Raw genomic sequence first — 24,538 nt, 5'->3', positions numbered from 1 at the left:
TATTTTATTTATTCTCCAAAACTTCTAGCAAATATATTTCTCTAACATGACCTAAAATTACAGCTAGGTTAGATGTTCAGAAATGGTCGTACTTTTGTAAAATATGAGTGAGGGCAAGGCATAGCTAGCCAACTCCCCGTGTTATTTGAATGGAGATTTGACCGAAAATATTGGTATCGGACCGCTCACTTCTGAAGGATGCCACAAAAAACCGGTAAAAGCTACATTTAAATTATTCTAAATAGGTTCTAGAAAATAAAGTTTTGTAACATGTCCTAAATTTTTAGCTAATTTAGGTGTTTGGAGAGGGTCGTACTTTTGTGTTTTAGGAAGGACATGTAAACGACAGATAACACCAAAAATATGAAGAAATTATTTCTAAACCGTGTTAAGTCAAAAATCATTATGTTGCTCATTTTCAAGAATGCTGGTTTACAAAAAGCACGACATTGTCTGATTTCGTGAACAAAGCCACACATAACATTGTTTCCTTTCGTTTCCTTTATAATCGGTTACCCAACTGAAGCTTTGAATACCAGCTTTATTGCGATATCGCACATGAAAACAGTCACTTGTGCACAACCAGAGAAGATCCGATTTAATCAGTTGAGCTGTTTCAATGAGTGTTATCTTGGTTTAATAGCTTTTAATGGGGTTAAGTCCTGCAAAGGTCGAGATGAATTCTACTGTAGACATGACTGCATCATGACAGTTCTACTAAATGGAACTTAACAAGGCTCTTGAACGTCCTGTATGTAGAACCGTAAATGGCCACATGAAGAACGAAAACAGTTCTAGAAAGGCCAGAAAGAACCATTTAGGATTTCTTTCAATTTTCAAGAAGGTTCTCTATCTACATTCAGGACAGCCATGAACCCTTTCTTCTGAGATTGTACCAAAGACTGTAAAAGTAGAACTCAGTCTGGGTTTCTACCGCTATAATACATTAGGGTACAAATTTATACTTGCAGACCGCAAAGGAATTTTAGATATCAGTTATTTTCACCCCTGTAAATTTTCACTCTTGTTCATGATGTTGAATGTCGTTTAAGGGCCATTATTAGTAACCGGGCTAAACAGTGTCGCAGGTGGTTTAACTGCCATTCTCAGTAACCAGTCTAAACAGTGTCGCAGGTATTTGAGTGAAAATATCTCCCCAAACGATTATAGCACCAGACAGACCTTATAATTATGTCGTCAAACATAGCTGGGTAAAATACGCCATGAAAAAGTTGGCAACTGTGACTGTACCCCAAAACGCCTGTCTCAATAAAACTAATTCTGACTTTGTACAATTACTACTCTACGGAAAGGTCCAAAACTGATAAAACTTTTTATAGTTAAAATGTGTTTTCATGTTGAAAGATGACGGCATGATATTCAAAAATTGGCATGTACTTGTGTCGCCGCTTTTGAAATCATTTACGTTACTATAGTTTCGATGCATGTTATGACTGGAGAAAAATAACGTAGGATTTTGATTTTATCTCTTGTTTATAGTAAAAAAAAAAGGTAAAAAAGATACAAAATAATAATTTTCACAACACAGAAACAAGATAGGTATTCATATTCTTCCTTAATATATAGGGCGTGGCTATGTCATCTTGTTATGAAAGCTACTTTTCAGTGTTAACCCTGACCGAACCATCCATCATTCGTCATCATGCGAACAGTTATAATCTGGTGACGGAAGGCTTGGCTGGCCAAGGTAGACCCCGTGGCAAAGCATGGCCGTGCGTGTGTCTCGCACCCGAGGGGTCACGAATTCAAAACCGCATCCGAGAAAAAGTTTTCTCTTGTTCTTCTTTGTTTATTCCTTCTTTCCTTTCCCCTTGCCAATTATTATTTAAGGGACCGCTCATTATTTACAGGGGAGGGGGGGCCGGGAAAAATGTAGGGGGGGCTATGTGATTTTCACTTTAACAAACAGGGGGGGTTATGTGATTTTATTTTTTCTGATAGGGGGGGTCAGGTGAAATTTAATATTAAATTATTCACTATGATTATGATTCACTACAATATTTACCTCATATTTGGCCATTTTAGCCACAAAAATGTCATTTTTTGCGCGCTTCGCGCGAATTTATTCCTGCACTATGTTTTGAGTTTAGCTTCAATATGGCAACATTTTTGTGCGCTTCGCACGCATTTGTGTCATGAACTTATTCTCTCACCAAAAGGTGCTGGATTCACATAATACTTCAAGAATTTTTTCCAACCACCTCTTGTCAAAAAGAAATCTACACCACTGTTCATCAGCACATTAGCCATATGGCAGGGTGGCAAGTCAGTTCCCTCCCCTGCTCAGTCGACAGATGTATTGTGACAAAACTTATGATTTGCATCTTCCTTTTGGTCTATTTTAGACCCTAAATTAACTCTATTTTGTTAGTATCAAAATGCCAAATTGCTGCGCGCATTTATCTCAGAGAAACCATTCTGTGAGTAGATCTGCAAGACATGCCTTTGTAAATTCTGGTGGTTTTTTTTCATCTTGAACTTGAAGTTTGAACACGAATCTCAAAATTGATAGTTATAATTCCATCCATTCTATAATGTAAATCATAAATATGAGTGTTAGGGCAGCTCCTCTGATGCTTGGAAAAACCATAAAACTTGTATACTGGATCAAAATACTGGGACTAAATTAACCAAAAGTTGTGAAAGCCCTATATGCATCATCCTTTGGAATGATTTTAGGGCACATATAGCGTGTTTCTATTGGGGCCATTATCCGGATAAAAACCGGTTAAGAGATTAACTGTGCCCAATAGAAACTGACCTTCTCCGCTATTCTCCGGATAATAGCGGCGAGAGTTTTCCGGGGAATTTATCCTACTTTTAGTAGGATAATGGCGGAGAAATTATCCGGATAACGCCAATGTAAACTGACATCGTTCCGACAGACTGCGCTTACAGGAGAGAAACCGAAAATCGACACGGTCACATGATCGCAACGTGTGTTCTGTTTTGTTTACCATTTCATCAGCTGTATGTGTTTGCAACTTTCGTACAGAGTAAAATATATTTTAAACATTGTTAAAAGAGGCATAAATTAAGGTATAGAATATTAATATATCAGAAATCATGGCTGAAAATCCTCTTTTCGTGTGGACAACTGAAGGAATAGGCCTAAGGGGCCCGAGAAGATTTCAGCATGTTCAGTGATTGCAGCGCGGTGTAGAATGTGTGTAGGCCGATATTAAGCCCCGGGTATTCCCGGCATACAACTTCAATAATACAACATGTTTTGTAATTTGTAGGTTAGGCTAATCTTTTCTGTGTAGCATGGGCGGATTTATCTTCCAAGATTCATTTGAAGGTAGAAATAACATGTTAAAATTCCCATTAAAAGTGAACAAGTTACGATCGCCATCGTCAACCAACAAGACTTGCAATGACCTGAGATGACCTTTCTCCGGCAAAGTCACGAAGTGTGACGATCGGGCCACGGCTGCTTGCATTTTCCGGATAACAGTCCCCAATAGAAATTGACTGTTAGCCGTCATTCTCCGCTATTACCCGGTTAACAATTTCACTGGAAAAATTCCGGATGCTCAATAGAAACACGCTATTATTGTCCTCAGTTTTGTTCATTTCAGCTTTTTTTTTCGCGCGCTTCGAGCGCACTTGTCCAAGTAATGTTCTTTTAGTAGCAGATCAGTGGGACGATTTGGAAATTTTGCCCGCTGGACTCCCTGGTTCGGTGACTCCGATACATCTCTCATTGAATTTTAGCATCGAAATAGCATATTTTCGGGGGACAGCTTGGAAAAAAACTTGGATTACAACTGTGGGGAGAGGGGTGTCTTCTATATGAAGAGCCAGAGGTGGCAATCATGTTGCCATGCCCAGGGGCCATCAAAAGGTGAATCCGGTCATGGTATACCAGCAAAGTGTAGGCCTATTTCTCGATGTGAGGGGGGGGGTTATGTATTTTTTTTGGTGGCAATAGGGGGGGTTATGTAATTTTAGATGGGGGGGGGTTGTGTAACTTTATGAACTCAATTTTGAAATCCTCCCGGCCCCCCCTCCCCTATAAATAATGAACGGTCCCAAAATACGCCTGGGCGTTAGGGTTAGTTTGGTTTTGTGATCAGGATCTGTGTCGTTTCATATACGTTACCATTTTGGGGGTTTCTGTATCTAGATAAAATATTAAAAGTGACACAAGTCTTACTGTTTATAGCAATACAGACATTTACCAATAATCCTTTGAAAAGACCGCGGTAACGTAAATGACTTTTCCATTAAGATTGCATGTGAAATTAAATGTGTCGTTAAAAGGAATCTACTGATCACTCTGATGCCACATTTTACAACCTTTTTTCATGAAAAAAAAAATCGAAATTTCCGGTACTTATAAATATTTACCCCGAACAAAATCCTATTTGGAGTCGTTCACTGAGAATGATCCTTAATCTGTCACAAATATTTGGATTGTTTCATTATCAATGTAATACATCGCAAACATTTTTATTACTTTCATAGCCAATGATTGCATTGATAAAGACGGTAATCGAGTCAGAGATGGAGAGTTTTATCGGCCATCAGGTGCCTGTATGGACTGTCAATGTCGCTTTGGTGAGCCGCGTTGTCCCACGGTACTCTGCGCCTCGCCTCCGGAAAACTTTGCGTTCTGTACCATAGATGAAACATCACGTGATGAATGCTGCCCTCGGTATATTTGCCCAGAAGGTACTGTCTTATTTTGTGTCAGTTCAAATCGTCCCAGTTCTAATCGAATGCTGAGTACAAAACTATCGTCAGTGACATTTGTGGCCAATTTTGGGAGTTATTATTATTTTTGCCGTTGATTTATGGCATTTATGGTGGTCTTACCTTGTCATAAAAAATGAGCATTGAGTGTAAGGCCATCGTAAGTGTAGTACTTACGACGGTATTGCATTGTGGAAAAACGATGGTCTAGAATAACAGCAAATTAAGAATATGCACTTACGACAGTTAGCTCTTTAAATTATTATCAAGAACTTTATTTGCAACAATTAAAATATAGAAACCAATTTACTGAATATTCCAATAAACCCGTACAATGAAGAGCTTGTAAAACAGAAAATGCTGCTCATGTACTTCGGATGGTCTTGTGCTCTGGCTACAATATGTTTTGTAACTCAGCTCAAGCCACCCATGCTCTTCAATACCCAAACAGTGTGAGTAGTACTGTAGAACATACATGGGATACCCGTTCAACATCTCATGTATGTAGTTCCTATTTCATCTCATATATAATGACGCCCTCTGTTGGTCAAACGTTATATTATGGTTACGCATGGTGTTGCTTTATTGCCCTGCGGGTCTTATTTATATTGGAACTCCATACAAGTCCTCACTGTGGGAGTTTTCGGCCTCATTCCTATTGGGCTTGCGGTCATGATATTTTTTCTCAATACTGGGCCCCAGTCCGTCATACCTTAAAAAACCCATCAAGGCCGCAAGCCCGGTAGGCGGATGCCGGAAACTTCTATAGTGTAACTCAGCTCATTAATATCTGTCATATGGCTGTCAAGCAAATTCATGGTCTTCTATACCCCATTGTAATCACAGCTTATTGCTGCCATTAAAGTTACGCCTAGACGTAATTTATTCTATTTGTCATAATTAGGGTGTTAATTACAAAGGTTTAAAAAAACGAACGAGCCATTTGACTGCTCAGTCCCAGAAGTGGATAAGTGCAATAGCTGACATATGTAGCCGCCATGATGGCCGAGTACAATATACTGTGTATAAATTGCCAAATGGTCACAGGGTAGCTATTGCACTTACCCACTTCTGGCACTGAGCAGTCGCATTGCATGATAGAATTTAGGGAATTGTGAGCAATATTGAAAATGTCACCGATCATCTTCTAGTTTTTCAAAATAAATTTGGTAATATGCGAGTTAATCAGAAATGTTTCCACATTTTAGGTTGCAACGATAGGGGCGCTCTTCGCCAATTTGGTGAACAATATGAAGATGGCTGCGATATCTGTACTTGTGATCGGTCCGGATACTCAACATGCTATTTCAAATACCAACCATGTGCATTAGACACAGCGCCAGAAGGATGTACCAGCGTTGTTATCCCACCTGCACCTGGAAAATGTTGTCCAGAGCAGCTCATTGATTGCCGTGAGTATATTATTGTTACAACTCCACGCGGGTGTCAAGTTTCATTTTTTTTAATTAAAAAAAATCATAATCATACATTTTCATGATCTGATTTGTAATCAGCATGACAAATGACAAATTAACAAGCCTAGTAGTTAGGGGAAAAAGTTCACGTTGGTGACCACTCTCTGGCTAGTAAGGTTTGACGATTGATTCGACTTCTATGGACCATTTAAAAAAAATAGCCACCATGTCCCTCGCGAAAATCCCGGCATTTTTCGCTAGAGGCCAAAATCCAAAATGGCCGCCACCACCATTTTGAAAATTTAAGTTTTGAACCAGAGCACCTATAATCATGCACAAAAACACTTTTTCGGATATGTCGAGTACAAGGATTCCGATTCTGACATTAGTTTGATATTACGGCATCATTTTCACCCAGAAATCCAAGATGGTGGCCGGCACCATCTTGAAAAATTTAGTTTAGAACAAGAGGACCTTAAATCGTGTACAAAGACACTTTTTTTGATAAGTCGACCACGAGGATTTCAAATTTGACATTACTTTGACATTACGAACTCATATTTACCCAGAAATCCAAGATGGTGGCCGCCGGCGCCATCTTGAAAAAAATAAGTTTTGAACCCGATTACCTAAAATCGTGTACAAAGACACTTTTTCCGGTAAGTCGACCCCAAGAAATCCGAATCTGACATTAATTTGACGTGACAAAATAATTTTCGCCCAGAAATCCAAGATGGCCCCCATTTGGTAGAGCGTAATGTGATTTTTGAATGAAAGCAGAAGCATAAATGTGTCATTTCCGCCTTATCTGGGGTTCATGTCCCTTATATGGGGTTTAAACTGCCTTATCTTGGGTTTACATCCCTTATCTAGGGATAAGGCGCCTTACCTGTGGGTTAGACGGCCTTATCCTGGGTTTACGTTCCTTACCTGTGGCTAAAATGCCTTAACCTTAGCATATCGCAGTCTAAACCCAGATAAGGCATCTATACCCCAGATAATGCGCCGTAACCCCAGATAAGGGACGTAGACCGCCGATAAAGCAGTCCAACCCCCAAACAAGGCGCTTTAACCCTAAATGAGGAACATAAACCTAAGATAAGGCATCTAAACCCCACATAAGGTGCCCAAACTGTAGATACGGGTCGTTAACCCCAGATAAGGGTCGTAAACCTCAGATAAGACATCTAAACCCAAGATAAGGCGCCTTAACCCCAGATAAGAGACGTAAACTCAGATATGACAGTTTAAACCCCGATAAGGCGCCGTAACCCCAGATAAGGGACGTACACCTCAGATAAACCAGTCCCAACCCCAAATAAGGCGCCTTAACCATAAATAAGGAACATAAACCTAATATAAGAGAAGTAAAACCCAGACGGCGCCTTATCTGGGGTTTAAACTGCCATATCTGAGTTTACGTCTCTTATCTGGGGTTAAGGCGCCTTATCTTGGGTTTAGATGCCTTATCTGAGGTTTACGACCCTTATCTGGGGTTAACAACACTTATCTAGAGTTAAGGCACCTTATGTGGGGTTTAGATGTCTTTTCTGGGGTTTATGTTCCTTATTTAGGGTTAAGGCGCCTTATTTGGGGTTTAGACTGCTTTATCTGGGGTCTACGTCGCTTATCTGGGGTTACGGCGCATTATCTGGGTTTATATGCCTTATCTGGGTTTAGACTGCGATATGCTAAGGTTAAGGCATCTTAGCCACAGGTAAGGAACGTAAACCCATGATAAGGCCGTCTAAACCACAGATAAGGCGCTTTATCCATAGATAAGGGATGTAAACCCAAGATAAGGCAGTTTAAACCCCATATAAGGGACATGAACCCCAGATAAGGCGGAAATGACACATTTATGCTTCTGCTTTCATTCAAAAATCACATTTACGCTCTACCAAATGGGGGCCATCTTGGATTTCTGGGCAAAAATTATTTTGTAACGTCAACTTAATGTCAGATTCGGATTTCTTGGGGTCGACTTACCGGAAAAGGTGTCTTTGTACACGATTTTAGGTAATCTGGTTCAAAACTTATTTTTTTCAAGATGGCGCCGGCGGCCACCATCTTGGATTTCTGGGTAAATATGAGTTCGTAATGTCAAAGTAATGTCAAATTTGAAATCCTTGTGGTCGATTTATCCAAAAAAGTGTCTTTGTACACGATTTAAGGTCCTCTTGCTCAAAACTAAATTTTTCAAGATGGTGCCGGCCACCATCTTGGATTTCTGGGTGAAAATGATGCCGTAATGTCAAACTAATGTCAGAATCGGAATCCTTGTACTCGACATATCCGAAAAAGTGTCTTTGTGCATGATTATAGGTGCTCTGGTTCAAAACTTAAATTTTCAAAATGGTGGTGGCGTCCATTTTGGATTTTGGCCTCTAGCGAAAAATGCCGGGATTTTCGCGAGGGACATGGTGGCTATTTTTTCTAAATGGTCCATAGAAGTCGAATCAATCGTCAAACCTTACTAGCCAGAGAGTGGTCACCAAAGTGAACTTTTTCCCTATAAACTATAGTATTGATTCAGTAGTTCTTAATATAGCTCTTGATATTTTGAGAAAATATCTCAAAACTGGACTTTTTATGTTGAAGCTTGAGACCAGCATGTAGAACATTAAGTTACCCAGCAAACACAAAAAGTTTTCGACATCATTCGCAAAAGGTTATAAAAGGTTGTCAGAAAACGTTTAAATGTCGGGTTATATAAAGGGTATATTAAGAGTATGAAACGTTTTCATAACCTTAAAAACATTTTTGATAATCTACTGCTCAGCAAACAAAAATGTTTTACAGAAAACGTTTAAATGTCGGGTTATATAAAGGGTATAAAAACGTTTTAATAACATTCCAAAAACATTCTTGAAAACTTGATACAAAATATTCTAAACAGAATGTTATTTTGGGGTTGAAAAAATATTTTGCGAAAAAATGTTGCCCAAAATATTTTCAATAACGTTTTAAAAACGTTTTCATGACCTTTATATAACCCGACATTTCAATGTTATTAAAAGGTTTTGAAAAAACCATTTTAAGAACATTTCTGTGTTTGCTGGGTTCAAATATGTTAACATAATGTTATTTAAGTATTGACACAATATTTGGCAAAAATGTTTGCAAAAATAGTTTACAATAATATTTTTTGAAAACATGTAAAAATATTGTTGTAGTGTGTTTTCATACAAAACGTTTTAAAACGTTATCATGACCTTTATATAACCCGACATTTTGATGTTATTAGAACGTTTTTACCTAAACCAAAAGCCAAAATATAACTTATTGAAAACGTTTTTAGAACGTTTTTGTGTTTGCTGGGTTAGTGGGGGTTGCATGATGGAGAGTGGATTGAAATATGTGGATAAATTCATTTGTAGTAAGTCATAAGGGTGAATTTCATAAGGGAAATTTTGGTACCTCAGGTCACAGGGCATGAAAGAGATATTATACTACCACTGCCATTTTCAACCCATCTCCATTGCATCTATAAGAGCGGCTTGGGCGTAAGACCATCCTCTTTAAATATAGCAGTTCACCCTCAGATAGTTCTGACCTTGGGCGGAAATGCTGCATCGTGAGCAACACTGTACAGATTATAACTGAGTGTGAATGGCCATTTGACTACTTTCTGTAAACCACTGAATTGGAAAACTGTGCAATGTGTCCCATAGAATAAGTTTCTTATGCTACTGTTGCAATGCTGACAAGATGATATCAAGGGCTTGACCCCGGGCTTGACCGGGTGCTAGGTATAAACCAGGGGTATGGGTGGGATGTCATTTAGTCTCAAGACTAAATACTGTATCTATCAGCGTGTTTATAGTTGGAGCAGATGCACGTTGCATTGGCGTATACATTCTTTCCGGTCAGAAATTGATTTTTATTCGTCAATGTGTGAAAACTACAGTATTTGTGCAGCCAGTCACTGTGTGAAATTGGTCAAGCTTTCGTCAGATGTGGCTCTGACTTCATCAGGACTAAAGACAGAATTGAAAAAGCAAGTCTTCTTTACAGGGAAAAATAAGATACTGTCATTAAAAACTTCGGTCGAAGTTTTGCCACAAGTTTTAAAAAATAACGGTTAGTTCATGAAAAAGAAGAAGTGAAATTTAGCAAAACGGGACGAGGTTTATTTGCCCGTAAGAGAGCTCTATTGTTCCGCTATTGTATCCGCTATTGTATCCACTATTGTATTCTATTCATAAAAGCTACTGCAAGAATCGCGGCAATCCCTGATATTGCTGATGTCTACCGCCGGCGTTTCGCATTTATTAACAATCAAAATTATCCCATACTCTTACATTTATAGTCTTATTCTCACCTTTTATATAATATTCAGAAATTGCAATTCGGAAAACTACTAACTTTTCAAGTGAAAATATATATTCCATCGAAAATATATCAGACTTAATTGTATACATAGAAATCTATTATACCCAACCCATAAGTGCCCAATGCACCCAAATATCCCCGCAAATATCTCATACACGATTTTATTCATTAATTTTGGGCTTTAAACACTCAGAAAGCGTCTAAAATGGCAACATCATCAGCATGATCAAACCCTCTATGACTTGTTCACAAGTTGATGCTTTACAAATTACCCTCACTTGACCAAACACGCATAATAGCTCATAATACATGATCGAAACACCCAGCAGAGTTTTACATAAGATTATGTGGCTTGTCAAAGATGCCACTTTCTTACCCACTGACACTAGCTAATTTGCAAGGCAGAAATCTATAGTGCGGACACTCTTCAGTCGCAAACCAACAAAATTCGTGCTATTTTGGCGTTCTTGCAAAAGAAATCTCGTGAATCGAGATGTTTGCCAATAATGACACACTCTAGAAACGCCAACATAAATCACCCAACAGCTTCATTTTAAGAATTATTTCAGTATCCAAATCAATAGGAACAGAAAGAATATGGTCTACACATTCCAGGAAAATGTTTTATTTGTTTCTTCCGCCATTCTATATTTCCCTAAAATTATCACATTTTTTCTCCAAAATCCTATGTAAATGATTCTCCACGCTACGCAGAAATTATGTGCTTTAAATCATACAAATTTGATACAATTTTACATCACTTTAGACAGTATTGCAATATCTTGATGATTTTAGGCATTTTGAACGGCAACTTGAGTATTTTCAGAAATCAAATATCGCGCCAAGGGGATGACACTCTTATTCACGCATTCATTTACAACGCAAACTTGTATCGAATCCCGGTGGTTTGCTTTTTTTTTAATTTTCATTTCTTTTTATGTAACAAATTCAGGTTTTTCCATTACGCGTGGCCGCCGGGCAATACAAATTTAATGCTAACATTGAATGAACAAGAATGGGCGTTTCTAGTACATACAGCGTCTGACTCTACCTGAGGACCTAGCCTAAGTCCCATGGGCTCCAAGAGTGGCTCTCCATACACACATGAACAAATACAATGACGGGTCGCCATTGCTCTCCATACACAAATGATCAAATACAATGGCGAGTCCGACTGCCATGCAAATGAGCCAAATGAGCAGACCCTCTCAAGGGTCTGCTCTGTGATACCACACTGATCATACTGATCTTTATGTTATTACAGAGGCCCACATACAATGTTCAACACAAAGTGAACTATGTTATAACTTGGAGGGCTAACAAACCAACACCACCAAATTCGACTGACGTGTGTACAACGTGGGATGCTATGAGGAAATTGAATACTCGTTGTCTGATCATGCATGTGTGTTTATGGTTCGGATAGCGGTTACTTAGCAACTCTCGTTCCGCCTTGGGTTTATTGAATACACTCTATATAAAGTCATCAATATGTCATTTCCAGTCCTTGGCTGAACTATTGGGTTCAGCTATTAATTTTTTTAATAATTCTGTTATTCTGGATGCGGTATGCAGCTGACTGGGGTGGTTACGGGTCGTTAAAACCACTAGAACCGCTAACCTCGAAATATGGATATCCAACTAGTTTGCCCCGCAGGGCTACAAAGAACCGCTAACCGCGAAATATGGATATCCAACTAGTTTGCCCTCGGAGCTTCAAAAACCACTCACCCCGAAATATGGATATCCAACTAGTTTGCCCGCAATCTACAAAGAACCGCTAACCGCGAAATATGGATATCCAACTAGTTTGCCCCCGCAGGGTTACAAAGAACCGCTAACCGCGAAATATGGATATCCAACTAGTTTGCCCTCGGAGCTTCCAAAACCACTCACCCCGAAATATGGATATCCAACTAGTTTGCCCGCAGGGCTACAAAGCACCATTAACCGCGAAATATGGATATCCAACTAGTTCACCTCGCATGGCTACAAAGAACCACTTAGCGCGCAATATTTTTGTACCTCAAAAAAGAATTAATATCTACCAAAAACGTTTCAAAACGTAAAAAGCGGCCAAAGTTTAAAAAATCTTTCCTGTGTGGCTTTTCACCTTTTTTTTAAACTTGGTCCCATTTAGTAAAGTAGTATTAACATGAAGAATGAGTCCTACTTTTTACATGCAACAATGTACTCTTATAGGTTTAAGACTGTTCGAAAGCGGTGCAATATGACGTAGGCTACCGTATGTATTATCAAAAACATTTCAAGGTTTATGTTTTATTATATTGCGTGATCATAAAGAGTAGTAGAGTATTATATATACTTAGCAAATTGACTGTGTGTCAACCTGCTACATATAGGCCCCCTACATCTGTACATAAGGCGCAGAATCGCACATGACGATGAAGAATTTAACAAAGTGAGTATTTGCTACAAAATACATTATAACGTCTATACGGAAAAAAACTTCAATTACGCACGAACATTAATTCATTTGCTCTACAAAATAAACATTGACATAGTAGCCTATAGATGACTTCGTATGGGTCTTTAAAACTTTCATAAATGGGACCAAGTTTAAAAAAGGGTGAAAAGCCACACAGGAAAGATTTTTTAAACTTTGGCCGCTTTTTACGTTTTGAAACGTTTTTTGGTAGATATGATTGGCTGAGAGAGAAGTCTATGTTGTGAACAAACAAAGCACTTCCTGTGACTTCCTGTTTATTTCATAATATATTGTATTCAAAGAACAAAGCATAAATGAACCTACTTCCTGTTATGTCATAAGAGAAAACTATTGTCCTAAGTGAGCAAATGAACTTCCTGTCTGTCAATCAATGTTGACATGTCACTCCTATCTGTCAATATCAACATATATGCCAATAGAGTGATAACTGTCAATCAGGAATTATGATTTATCATGGTAGCTGAGTCTGTTGAGGCTGATCTTTTTGCCATCCATCCTGTTAATAGCAGTATTTTCATTCGTTTTAATTTCTGAGGCTTCTCGAATGAGCCTCATGACTTTGTGTGAACCTTGTACAAGGGATTTAGAGTCATCCCATATAGGTTCCTGGCCTTCTTTGCAAGCATGTTCAGCATTTCTCTATCTTCCTATTCTCAGTGGCCTTCTTGTGTTAGTTGAGTCTCACTTGTAGGGGCCTTTTTGTTCGTCCAATGTATTGACTACCGCCACAACTACATGGGATGGAGTAAACATATGGTCCATGATCTTTAGGCTGAGGGTCTTTTGGGTGGCTTAGAATGTCTCTTAGTTTCTTAGACCGGGAGTAATAAGTCTTGACCCCTGCACGGTTCAAAAATCTACAGACTTGATTTGTGCGCTAACGGTGCCTCGCTATAAACAGCAAGAGTTTCGGTATATAAGGACTATCGTACACGATATACACAAAACTGTGTCTTGTGAGGAGGTATATCAGGCTTTAACTTGTTATTTGTAATGTGTTTGATCCTTTACTTTGTTGTTTGGTTGGGATGTATGTGATCACACCATAATTTTGGAAAGGAATATGAGGGAAACTTAATCTGTTTATAAAATCTGTACGAAGATAAGAAACTAACCACTTTCCCCTTTTTGGATCTAGCATCTGTATTCATTGAAGAGCCTGTGAATTCCTTCGTGGTCCGACATAGCCAACCTGTCACATTGTCATGCAGTGTAGATGTACCGAGGGAAAATTTGTCGTTTGAATGCAATGGACAAGTCATGGAGGTTGGACGTATTGAATATAATGAAGAAGTAGGCAGAACTGTCGCTTCTATTGGTGAGTATGAAAGGCAACAACCATGTGAGTGACGCGGTGAATCTTTGTGTTACTTTTTAATGCAGAGTAGTATAACAACTAATATCAATGAATATAAATCTCGTATATTAAAGTTCTCTCTTTCTATACGAGTAGCCCTATAATCTGTGAAGTGCCGGCCTTATAAACGTCCCGCGATTCGACGAGCGCGGATAGCGACCCACGGGTAAAGTGGCTGTTCATTAAGAAAAAAATCGATAATCTGTAGTCACTAGATATCTTTAAGTCTCTTGATGCATATAAAACAAAGGGATGGTTCATAGTTTGTGATTCGTCGGTATGAGAAAACCATAAAAGGTATCGTAATTTCATTCAAGTGGTAACAGATATTAAAAGTGATGGATACTAATCATTTTGATACTTTAAATTTTTTTTTTTATTCGGCCAAGAGACCACAATACCATAGTGCCTGAACACTAAAGAATGACCTATGCATCAAACATAAAGGAGGCAGGCAGAAAATGGAGAATCAGACCAGACAAAAAGATGAAAAAATTAAGTATAGACAATACAAAGGAGATGGAGATGACCATGGTCACTAAAGTAGTTCCAGAGGAGGGTCAATGATTTGAAGAGTATATGACAACATTGTCGAGAAGGTCGTTCCAGAGGAATAGGTTTCTATATACTTTTATCTGTTATTTTAATATTTCTTTTCTTGTTCTTCTTCGTTTTGATAAAGATATTTCAAGACGAGAGATAGAAGAGCATACTGGTGATGACAAGTTCTGGTGTCAATGTGTAGCTATTACGGATGATCAGCAAATCCATCGAAGTGACAAGGCTTACGTAGCTATTTCATGTGAGTATATCAGGCAATTCGGCAATAGTGATATTTTAATTCACTCATCTTTTATTGTTCAATTACATGGTAAATTTCCTACTTTATATGACTATTGGCCTATGCCGTAGAATTCCGCCTAGGCCTACAAGCAATACCTCTAAACGAGTGTTTTATTGACGAAAGAAACGAAAGGCACATTAGATACCGCCTGTCTCAGTATACCTTAAAACCTCGTCTACAAGGATGATGAGTTTTGATTTGATGAAAGCTAAATTGATGCGAAAGAGGCGTAAATATGACAATACAATTGACTAGTTTTGCTATAGTACTTGTTTTTATATGTTTGTATCGGTAATTTATTTGCTCAAACTCCATAATGATATAATTGTGTCGATGGATGGCGCTTGAAATTATTTAGCTTTCAGCAAAAGCACTCTATATGCTTGTAGACGATGTTTTACGGTAGTTCCTTAAACTTTAAATGAAGATTTTGTGTCTGGCTTAACGTCTCTTTCGACAAAAATCCTTAATTTAGAGGCATGGTTATAGATGGAATTCTACGTATGTTTCTATTACCAATCTATTCGAGAAGTATACTCCCGGTCAAAATTGTAGAACACTTTGACTTGGGTACTTCAATTCCCCGTTGAATAATGCAACCTGTTTGTTTGGTCATGCCATCCTAGATACACCCATGCATGGTGGGAAACGGGTGGGTTATACTTGTAGTAGTAGGAGACCCCTCTCATGGTGAAGATCCAGACTTCATACTAAGAAAGAGTCAAATATAACGGAAATGTGGTTTAACGCTGTCCTACTTGAATGTTCGAATAATTACTTTTAACCCAAGATTGTAGTTGCGTTCAGTCATACAAGTTACTAAAGCTTTGTATTCAAAGTCATTTGAAGCAAAAATTTAAATGCGGATTTGTTTGATTTAATTTCTTTTTAGTTATTCGGAAGGCATTTGGACAGAGCCCTACCAATGTGCAAGTACAATTGGGAGAATCCGTTCAACTAGCTTGTGAGCCACCAATAGGCGTACCAACACCGGTAGTTACATGGGAAAAGGACGGACAAGTTTTAGATTTATCCGTCGCCAACAGCCCTTACTCCTTCAGCGAAGATGGAACAAGTCTTACTATCGCTACAGTTCAGAGTGAACAACAAGGACGTTATACATGCTTGGCACAAAATAATGCTAAATTGAGGCGGAGCTCAGCGGCAACTGTAACAATTGTTTAAACAACGGGAATAAGTTCCACATAAATTCTACACACTAAACTGTCCGGACAATGGGGATAAGTCCTACAGAAATTCTACACACTGGAATGTCCTATTGTGACGTATACACAAGAATAGCGGAATAGGTCACATATCACCTCGTTCCAAGTAACACACATTTCTGCAAATTATCTGACTTATGGGGTGACTAAAGGACCATGGCGGCATTGGATTAAAAAATAATTAAAAAGTATTTTAAAAATCATAATATGATAAGACTTTGTATTTCAATAAGTAAAAACAAAAATTAATATCAGATGACATGTTTTACATGAACTTTTCAGCAGGACCTGTGTCTCAGTTTCTCTCCAGTTTAATTTTGGCCCGAATAGATGAAGCAAAACAAAGAAAACTGCTATTTTTATACCAGCGCATATGTCGGGGTCATAAAAATTCGGCGCAAGATAGGGGGAGGGGTCGTAAAACTTTCAGCCCGCAATAAGGGGGTCATAAAAATTGACTCCGGTCACCGACATATTCATGACCCCCACCTTCCAAAGAAAATAACACCCCCTTATACCTAATAATTTTCGCTATAATTATAAGCCTAACAAACTTTAGTAGCAGCTTATATACTGTTTAAATTTTCGTCAAAATGTAACCAATTTGAATGTGTTGGGTGTCAATCTGGACTGAAATTGAGTCATTTGCTAGATTTCGTTGATTACAGCAAATTTCATCCATGAATAAAAAATACGCAGCACTTTTCATATCTGCCTAGAAAAGAGTCACATCTTGAAGGTCACCACAAGAAAGTCATTCATAATGCAAAATGAAACATCATAGCATAACACCCAGTATTGGTTTGTGGTTTCGAAATATTGCAATCACAAACTACTACTAGTGACCATTTATCAACAGTCAAAGTCCCCGTGAATTCTCGCATATCTGCCTAGAAAAGAGTCACATCTTGAAGGTCACCACAAGAAAGTCATTCATAATGCAAAATGAAACATCATAGCATAACACCCAGTATTGGTTTATGGTTTCGAAATATTGCAATCACAAACTACTACTGACCATTTATCAACAGTCAAAGTCCCCGTGAATTCTCGCATATCGCACAAGGGCCGATTGTTCCATCGTGCCGTGTCTAACAATCACGCAAGCGTTGCGTGCCTTCGCGTATACGCGATAGAGCGTTGCGTACATTCGCGATTACGCGGTAGACCGTATAAATACGCGGTAAGTGCGTAGCAGTTTTGCCTGTCGCTTTTAATGAAACAATCGGCCCTCATTATCGGGTGATTTAACATACAGTCATTATATTTACAAAGTTATAGCAAACTTCCCATGGTAGAGATTGGACCCAAGACAAATAACACCTAAATTAAGCAGTCAGTGTCCAACCCTCAGAAAGTCTGTGATCATGTCTGCTGGATTTTGTTTTCCCTCAATAATTTTAGGACAGCTTAAGGAATGGGATATTAACGTTTAGCGACGTTTTCATGTATTTTCTGTGGGAGCTGAGAATATACCAGACATATCGAATTGCAATCTGAATACGAAGAATGTCCTTCTGATATCAAATAATTTTGATTTTTTTGAAATTCGCGATATAATACAAATTTTATGGCAAATAATGAAAATTTGATATTTTTAATTTTTTTGATATTTAACAGTCCTCAAAGTCAACTTCATAAATCTAATGATATGTACACGGTCTTCCAATGTATCTGAAATGATCCATTCCAAAAATATGTTGTCGTATGAGTAACGCAAATACAAAACTTCGTTAATTAATTCTTAATTAGTTTCTATTGTGTGATATGTAACATTATTTTCTCAATTCGAATGTTTTTGATTTTTGGGTCTGAGCTTATAATGGTCTCCGGTCTATGCTCACGATGATTAAACTTTTGATATCAAATTTGGTATCAACCTTCGAAGGAAAGTGTATAGAAAATTATTATATAAATTATTTTGCCATAAACTCATCAGATGGAACTAGTGGCAACTTTTTACTTTGGCTGTGTTTACTTTATTAAACTAATAAACCCCTGCAAAAATCAAGACTTATTAAACTTTAGGTGCTATAGTTTTGTTGTCAAAATTCGCGATTTTGAATAAAACGCAGGAACTGTCGTTTTATATATTATTACGATGGAAATAGACTATGGACTTTCAATTTTAAACGGAACTTTGATCCCTAACACAAACACTGTCAATCATACTTGTTTATCATCCAATTTAACCGCACGCACAAAGCCTGGATGGAAGCTAACAAACAGAGGGAGTACGGCGACTAAAAAGATGATCAGTTGTGAAAATATGTGACGTGTCATGTCAAAAGGAGACATTTTTGGGCAGGTTATCAATTTTGAGGTTTTTACATATCTTAAATATCGAGATATTTTGCTCCACATCGCCCTTTTCCTGAATGAAATTGGACATTCCTAAGCAAAGATATTGAGTTCGTAAGTTATGGCATTATAAAATTGAAAATTGAGATATTGGCCTTTAAAAATGTTATTGACAATGTTGAGAGTAGGAATTACCTTGAAAAATGTCTCAAAAAATACAAGATACCAGTCATATTCCGGTCTGAAACTATCAGACAATATTTTAAACATTAATCACATCACAAATTCGCAACAAACCCAAATTGTGAAAAAATCACCCCGGGCAGATTTTTGGCTATTTCTCCAATTACGATCCTGCCCAAAAGTGTCTCCTTTTGACATGACACGTCACATACGGTATATCAATTGTGCACAAATTATTTAAATCGGAGTTTTAAGCTTAAATGCAATATCCAGAGTATGCACAATGGGCAAGTGAACTACGGAGTAGTCTACGATGGAAATAGTAGAAGAACGCGTACACGATGTTCACATAACATTAACAGTACGTACAAGGCGTGCGGGATGGTACATCAAAGGCCTGTGCAGTAGTACAACCGAAGGAGTTACATGCATTGGCGACATCTGCGCTAGTAGTAGTAAATTTCAGTTTTCTTTGCTTTACCTCAGTTGTCCGGCTCAAAATTAAAAGGGGTCATATCTGACAGTAAAAGCTAACATTTTATGGAAAAGAAATACTAATCTATTTTTTTTATGGAAATGTTATAACATGGTTTTAATCTAAGCTAAAGCTGAGAAATAAAGTTCATCTCAGTAACCTTACCTATACCACTCAAAAGTCCCCCACCCTAACACTAGACGAAATTTTGGATGAGTAAACGGACATTTTGATGAGAAACGGCCAAAATGGAAAGAATTTAAATTTTCTCATTCTTTTGGATGAGAAAATAATAATGTTTGTTTTGAGCTCAGCGGGGATTACCAATTCTCACCAGTTTTAATAAGACAATAATGATTGACACACACACCACGAAGTGTCTCATCCAAAAGAATGAGAAAATTTAAATTCTTTCCATTTTGTCCGTTTCTCACCAAAATGTCCGTTTTCTGATTCAAAACTTCCTCTAATATAATGTATCCTCCACTGATGTAAACCATAAAAGGTGTTTTACATAGTATTATCGTCAATATGGAAAATGTCTTCTGCATCTTTGGAGGGAGGGCAAGCAGCAGAATTTGAATAATTATGAAAGACATCATATTGCATTATGTCCGGATCTATAAAAGTGGCCTTCACCCAGAAAACTTTAACCTATTTCAACTGAGTTAATGTCGCTTGTTTATACTACTTGTAGCGTGTATATTTAATGATAACAATATGAACAATGTTATGCCGATTACATTCATAATGATTATCAAAAACTCAGACGATAAGAATAACCACTGATCATGCTGATTATTATAGTATCATCATTTTGCACGCAAGCCATATTGCACAATAATAGTTTAAGGTTGGTCTTTATCCTGGAATTATGGTAACCTTCGCCTCATGACTACCCAAATTATTGTGTATAATTTTTAGAAAGGCAAAGATTTGTCGAATCCATCTTGGGATTAAATTTGGACCAAAACTTTCAGTTCAGAGAACATTAATTCATGACCGATCAATTGTGATATAAAAACTTGGATTTGAAAACTCATAGCGAGACCAATAAATATTGGGCGTAAAGGATCTAAATTTTTATCATTATTATGTTTTCACACACTTGGATTCATCAAAACATAATAATGTATATTAGAACGACAAAGACTTGTCGAATGCATCTTGGGGTCAAATTTGGGCAAAAACGCTCAGTTTAAAGAACATTATTTTTTTACACGTGTTTTGTGGCCCAATTGAAGCCATTCGTAGACCAGTATTCCCTATACTGATCGCTGAGTTGTGTGTGCTTGACTACTGACTGTAGTGTAAATTCAGGTACAACGCACATCGTCATCATCATCCCTATATCTTCGTGTCAAAAATTGCCGTGATAGTACAGAGAATCCTCTCGTTTTTCAACAGCTACGCATGGCGATTTTGTTCGAGATAGGCCGAGCGACTCAGGCTAAGCATACCATGACTATCATATGAGATACGACAGAGTTTCTATATTCTACACATTATTACGATTTGTGCCTGCTCTAGTACCCCATATGATGTTCTATTACAAGAAAAATCGATTTGTTTTCAGGTAAAACCAGTGTTTTGTTTCCAGTACACTAACTTGAATGCAATACACTAATTAGCGGCGACTGCTGTTTGTTGTGTATATGTTTTACTGCATTTTGTCCGTAAAGATTTTTAAATCGCCCGTAAAAATTGTGATATATTTAATTTTGAGAATTACAATTATACTTTATAGGTATAAAGGAACACGGTTTAGCCCATTCAGTTTAGTTCCAGGTGCAAGTCCTATAACACAATGCATATGTAATCTTTCTTTATCTGTGTCAATAATAGAATATTGATTTCAACGGAGTATGGAGCTTTATGGAAAAAAATATTTATAATACAGGGTGTTGACACTGTGCAACGCTATGGTGGAAAATGTTTAGGTCTATTTATATGGCTATAAAATCACAGTGAAAATCAGCTACAGCTGTATGAAGAATATGAAATCAATCATCAAATCCCACAACTCACAAATCACCAAAAAAGGGAACCAAGTGCCATCCACGAAAAGTTACAACTGTAGAGTAAAAGAAACCTGTCCCCTGCGCGGAAAGTGCATGACTAGTGCTTTAGTGTATAAAGCCAGTGTAATTTCAAATACAGAATCTAAATCTTATACAGGCCTTCCAGGCGGAACCTTTAAACAGAGGTTCAACAACCACGCCAAATCATTTAAACATGAAAAATTTGAAAAGGAAACAGAACTTTCAAAATATGTATGACAGCTAAAAAGAAAAGGGAGTAACGAATCTATCCATTGGTACAATCTTGAAAGAATCAAACACACACAGATGTGAAGCTACGTGACTCAGGCAATGTAATCTATGCATTGAAGATAAATTAGAAATACCGCGTGCGCAAAGGCCTGGCATCCCCACCAAGCCGCGCAAAGAAGAAAAATAATTGCGAACTTCATTACATGCGTGCGTGCATACTGCGCCATGCGCGTTTTAAACCTGCGTGTGGTTATGCTTTCCTAGCAAAGACGCATGCGCTTTTAACGCTTTGAATTTATTTTCTTTTGGAGTTGCAATTCAGAATTCAACAGCAATTTTATCTGATGATCGCCGTTGGGGCGTAATAAAAGCATGCTATAATAAAATGATTACGTTGTTTGTGTATAGACGAATCTCATTTCACGCATTCCTACACCTCACTGGCAGCCATAACTAGGTCCCCGTCGGCTACAATGCACCCAATTTATTTATTTATTTATTTATTTAAATGATTCGGCCTTGGCGGGAATTTTAAACTGCAATCCATCAAGCGTTTTACACCTGCTGCGAAAACACACGTAGACAAAAGAATGATTAAAGTTTACAACACAATAGAATTCCCTTCGGCAAAACACACCGTCGGCAGAGTGCTACACTATCGTAAGTGCAGTTTGGACAGTTTTACAGGAGGAGCATTTGTGTGTTTAGCGTAGCCGTTTGTTTCCAAGTAGCCATAAAAATGACATGGGAATATACTAGTAAAGCAATTTGATTTTAATAATATAAACTATATAAATGGTGTTAAAGTTAATAAATCGATGAATTATTTACTGATTTAGATGTCGTAAGTGCCACATACGATAGTGTTACACTCAAATAGAAATGAGTGTAGAGTGCAACACAATCGTATGTGCCACATACGATAGTGTTGCACTCAAATAGAAATAAGTGTAGAGTGCAACACTATCGTAATGTGCCACATACGATAGTGTAGCATGCATTGCTAAATTAGAGTGCGTAATATCGGCTCATATATCCAATATTTTGTCATTTTATGTTTCTTAACAAGTGTTAATTTATTTTGGCACATAATATTTACAATAGCAAAACACCCTTTGCCGTAATGTTATCTCTCAAGATTTATTACTGAATCTAAAACTAAAAACACCGGATTTATCGTCTCTATTACCAGTCATGGGAGCTATGAACTTAGCCAGCATGGTCACAACGCATACAGCCGTCAGCGTCACAGCCAGTGATGTGTTAGAGACTGTTTTGCACTTACGATGGTGTAGCATTCCGTGATTTTGTTGTTTAGGCCCAATAATTCGTCAAAATCTCATTTTGGCCAAAAATGTCACTTATGATAGTGTAGCACTCTGGCGACGACACAGCTTCTACATGGTCTATTGCTTTTTACGTGCGGTACAAAGTAAATAAAGTCATACACCATATCAAATGCTACAAAAGGACTATCCCTCGTTTCAAGTTTTCTGTTTCGGGAGCTCTATTGTTCAGAAACGAAAACGCAAGGGATTAAGTAGGATGGTGTGTAAGTTGACTTCATTGTTACGTTTGGGGCATCATGCTTCTCATTTGAAGAGGTAATAATAGTCAATTATATGCAACACTGGCGTCTCAAGTGGGCAATCTTACTCACTCTTACTTTAAAAAAAAGGACCCCTGCCTCTTCTCCTCTCGCTTTGTTCTCTTTCTAGTCTGTCTGTCTCTCCCCCTCCCCAACTCATACCTGTGCCATCTTTTGAATTATGTGGATATCTGAATTATATTGGATGTTGTATTTCCTTTACCCTTCTCCCCTCTCACTGTTTTAGCAGTAGGCCTATGATCAACGTGGACAAATAAAAATAAACGAAATAAACTCCTCCCTGCATGCTCGCCCCTCTCTCCTCTCTCCTCTCCTCTCCTCTTCCCTCTCCTCTCCTCTCCTCTCCCCCCCCTCCCCTCTCCTCTCCTCTCCTCTCCTCTCCTCTCCTCTCCTCTCCTCTCCTCTCCTCCCTCCTCTCCTCTCCCTCTCTCCTCTCCTCTCCTCTCTCTCCCTCTCTCTCTCCTCTCCTCTCCTCTCCTCTCCTCTCCTCTCCTCTCCCTCCTCCCCTCCCCTCCCCTCTCCCCTCCCTCCCCTCCCCTCCCCTCCACCAGATCATCTCCTCGTCTAGCATCCCCACTCTCTCATATAATCTACATTTAAAATAGATTTTGAGTCTGGCAATTTTGCCTGAAGCAATTATCAGATTACCAATTCCAATGAAAGGAATCCTATTAGTTTCACTTCAACGCACTTCTCTGGTGTTGCATATTACCAAGTTTTAAGGTGTATTTGGGACGAAAACAATTCCCCGTTTAATCGCTACATAATCATAATATAACCGATTTTTGCGCGATTGCACGAACAAGTACGTAATTCTTGGCAACACTGATTACTCGTGTTAATGTATATGGTCAATTCCAGCGAAAGCGGGACAAAATTCTCTCTATGTTAACTTTCCACTTTAAAATGTCATTAATAAAGGAAATCACGTTATTGATGAAGCATATCATGTCACGTCCAATGTGCTCTCTTTGTGCATATAGGCCTTTACTAGCAAGTCATACCAGGGGACAAGTTATGATGGCTTAAATGAATTGGCGTTACCCACGAATTCAAAGATAAAGCACCATATATGTCATTGAATGTCCTTCAATCAAAATGAAATTATTACCGTTAGAAAGACGTTTGCATGATCTCTCATCATATGTAAAACGATTGAATTCCACCAAAGTTTGTGGACTCTAGAGGCCATTAAGTCAATTTGGCTAATAATTTTGTTACCCGCGTATCAAAAATAAAATGGTCGTTCTGAGAAATGTTAAGTTAATATGTCATAAATGACTATATCATGAAACGAAGTTTCGTTCTATAATTCTGAGGTCCAAGTGATT

At 38.1% G+C, this 24,538-nt stretch overlaps 1 protein-coding gene across 1 annotated transcript in view; it reads left to right on the top strand.

Moving 5' to 3' along the window:
* Positions 1-16,623, top strand: part of LOC140170935 (uncharacterized) — a 104,932-nt gene extending 88,309 nt beyond the window's left edge. The window contains exons 65-69 of the mRNA XM_072194131.1: positions 4,492-4,698; positions 5,928-6,131; positions 14,078-14,257; positions 14,979-15,098; positions 16,033-16,623. Coding sequence (XP_072050232.1) covers positions 4,492-4,698; positions 5,928-6,131; positions 14,078-14,257; positions 14,979-15,098; positions 16,033-16,325 — 1,004 coding nt within the window. The 3' untranslated portion in view covers positions 16,326-16,623. The remainder of the gene's footprint in view (positions 1-4,491; positions 4,699-5,927; positions 6,132-14,077; positions 14,258-14,978; positions 15,099-16,032) is intronic.
* Positions 16,624-24,538: the final 7,915 nt, after the last annotated feature.

Source organism: Amphiura filiformis, chromosome 15, assembly GCF_039555335.1.
Source record: "Amphiura filiformis chromosome 15, Afil_fr2py, whole genome shotgun sequence".
NCBI lineage: Eukaryota > Metazoa > Echinodermata > Ophiuroidea > Amphilepidida > Amphiuridae > Amphiura > Amphiura filiformis.
The sequence above is the reverse complement of the archived record's forward strand: the minus strand, read 5'-3'. Positions and strand labels throughout refer to the sequence as shown.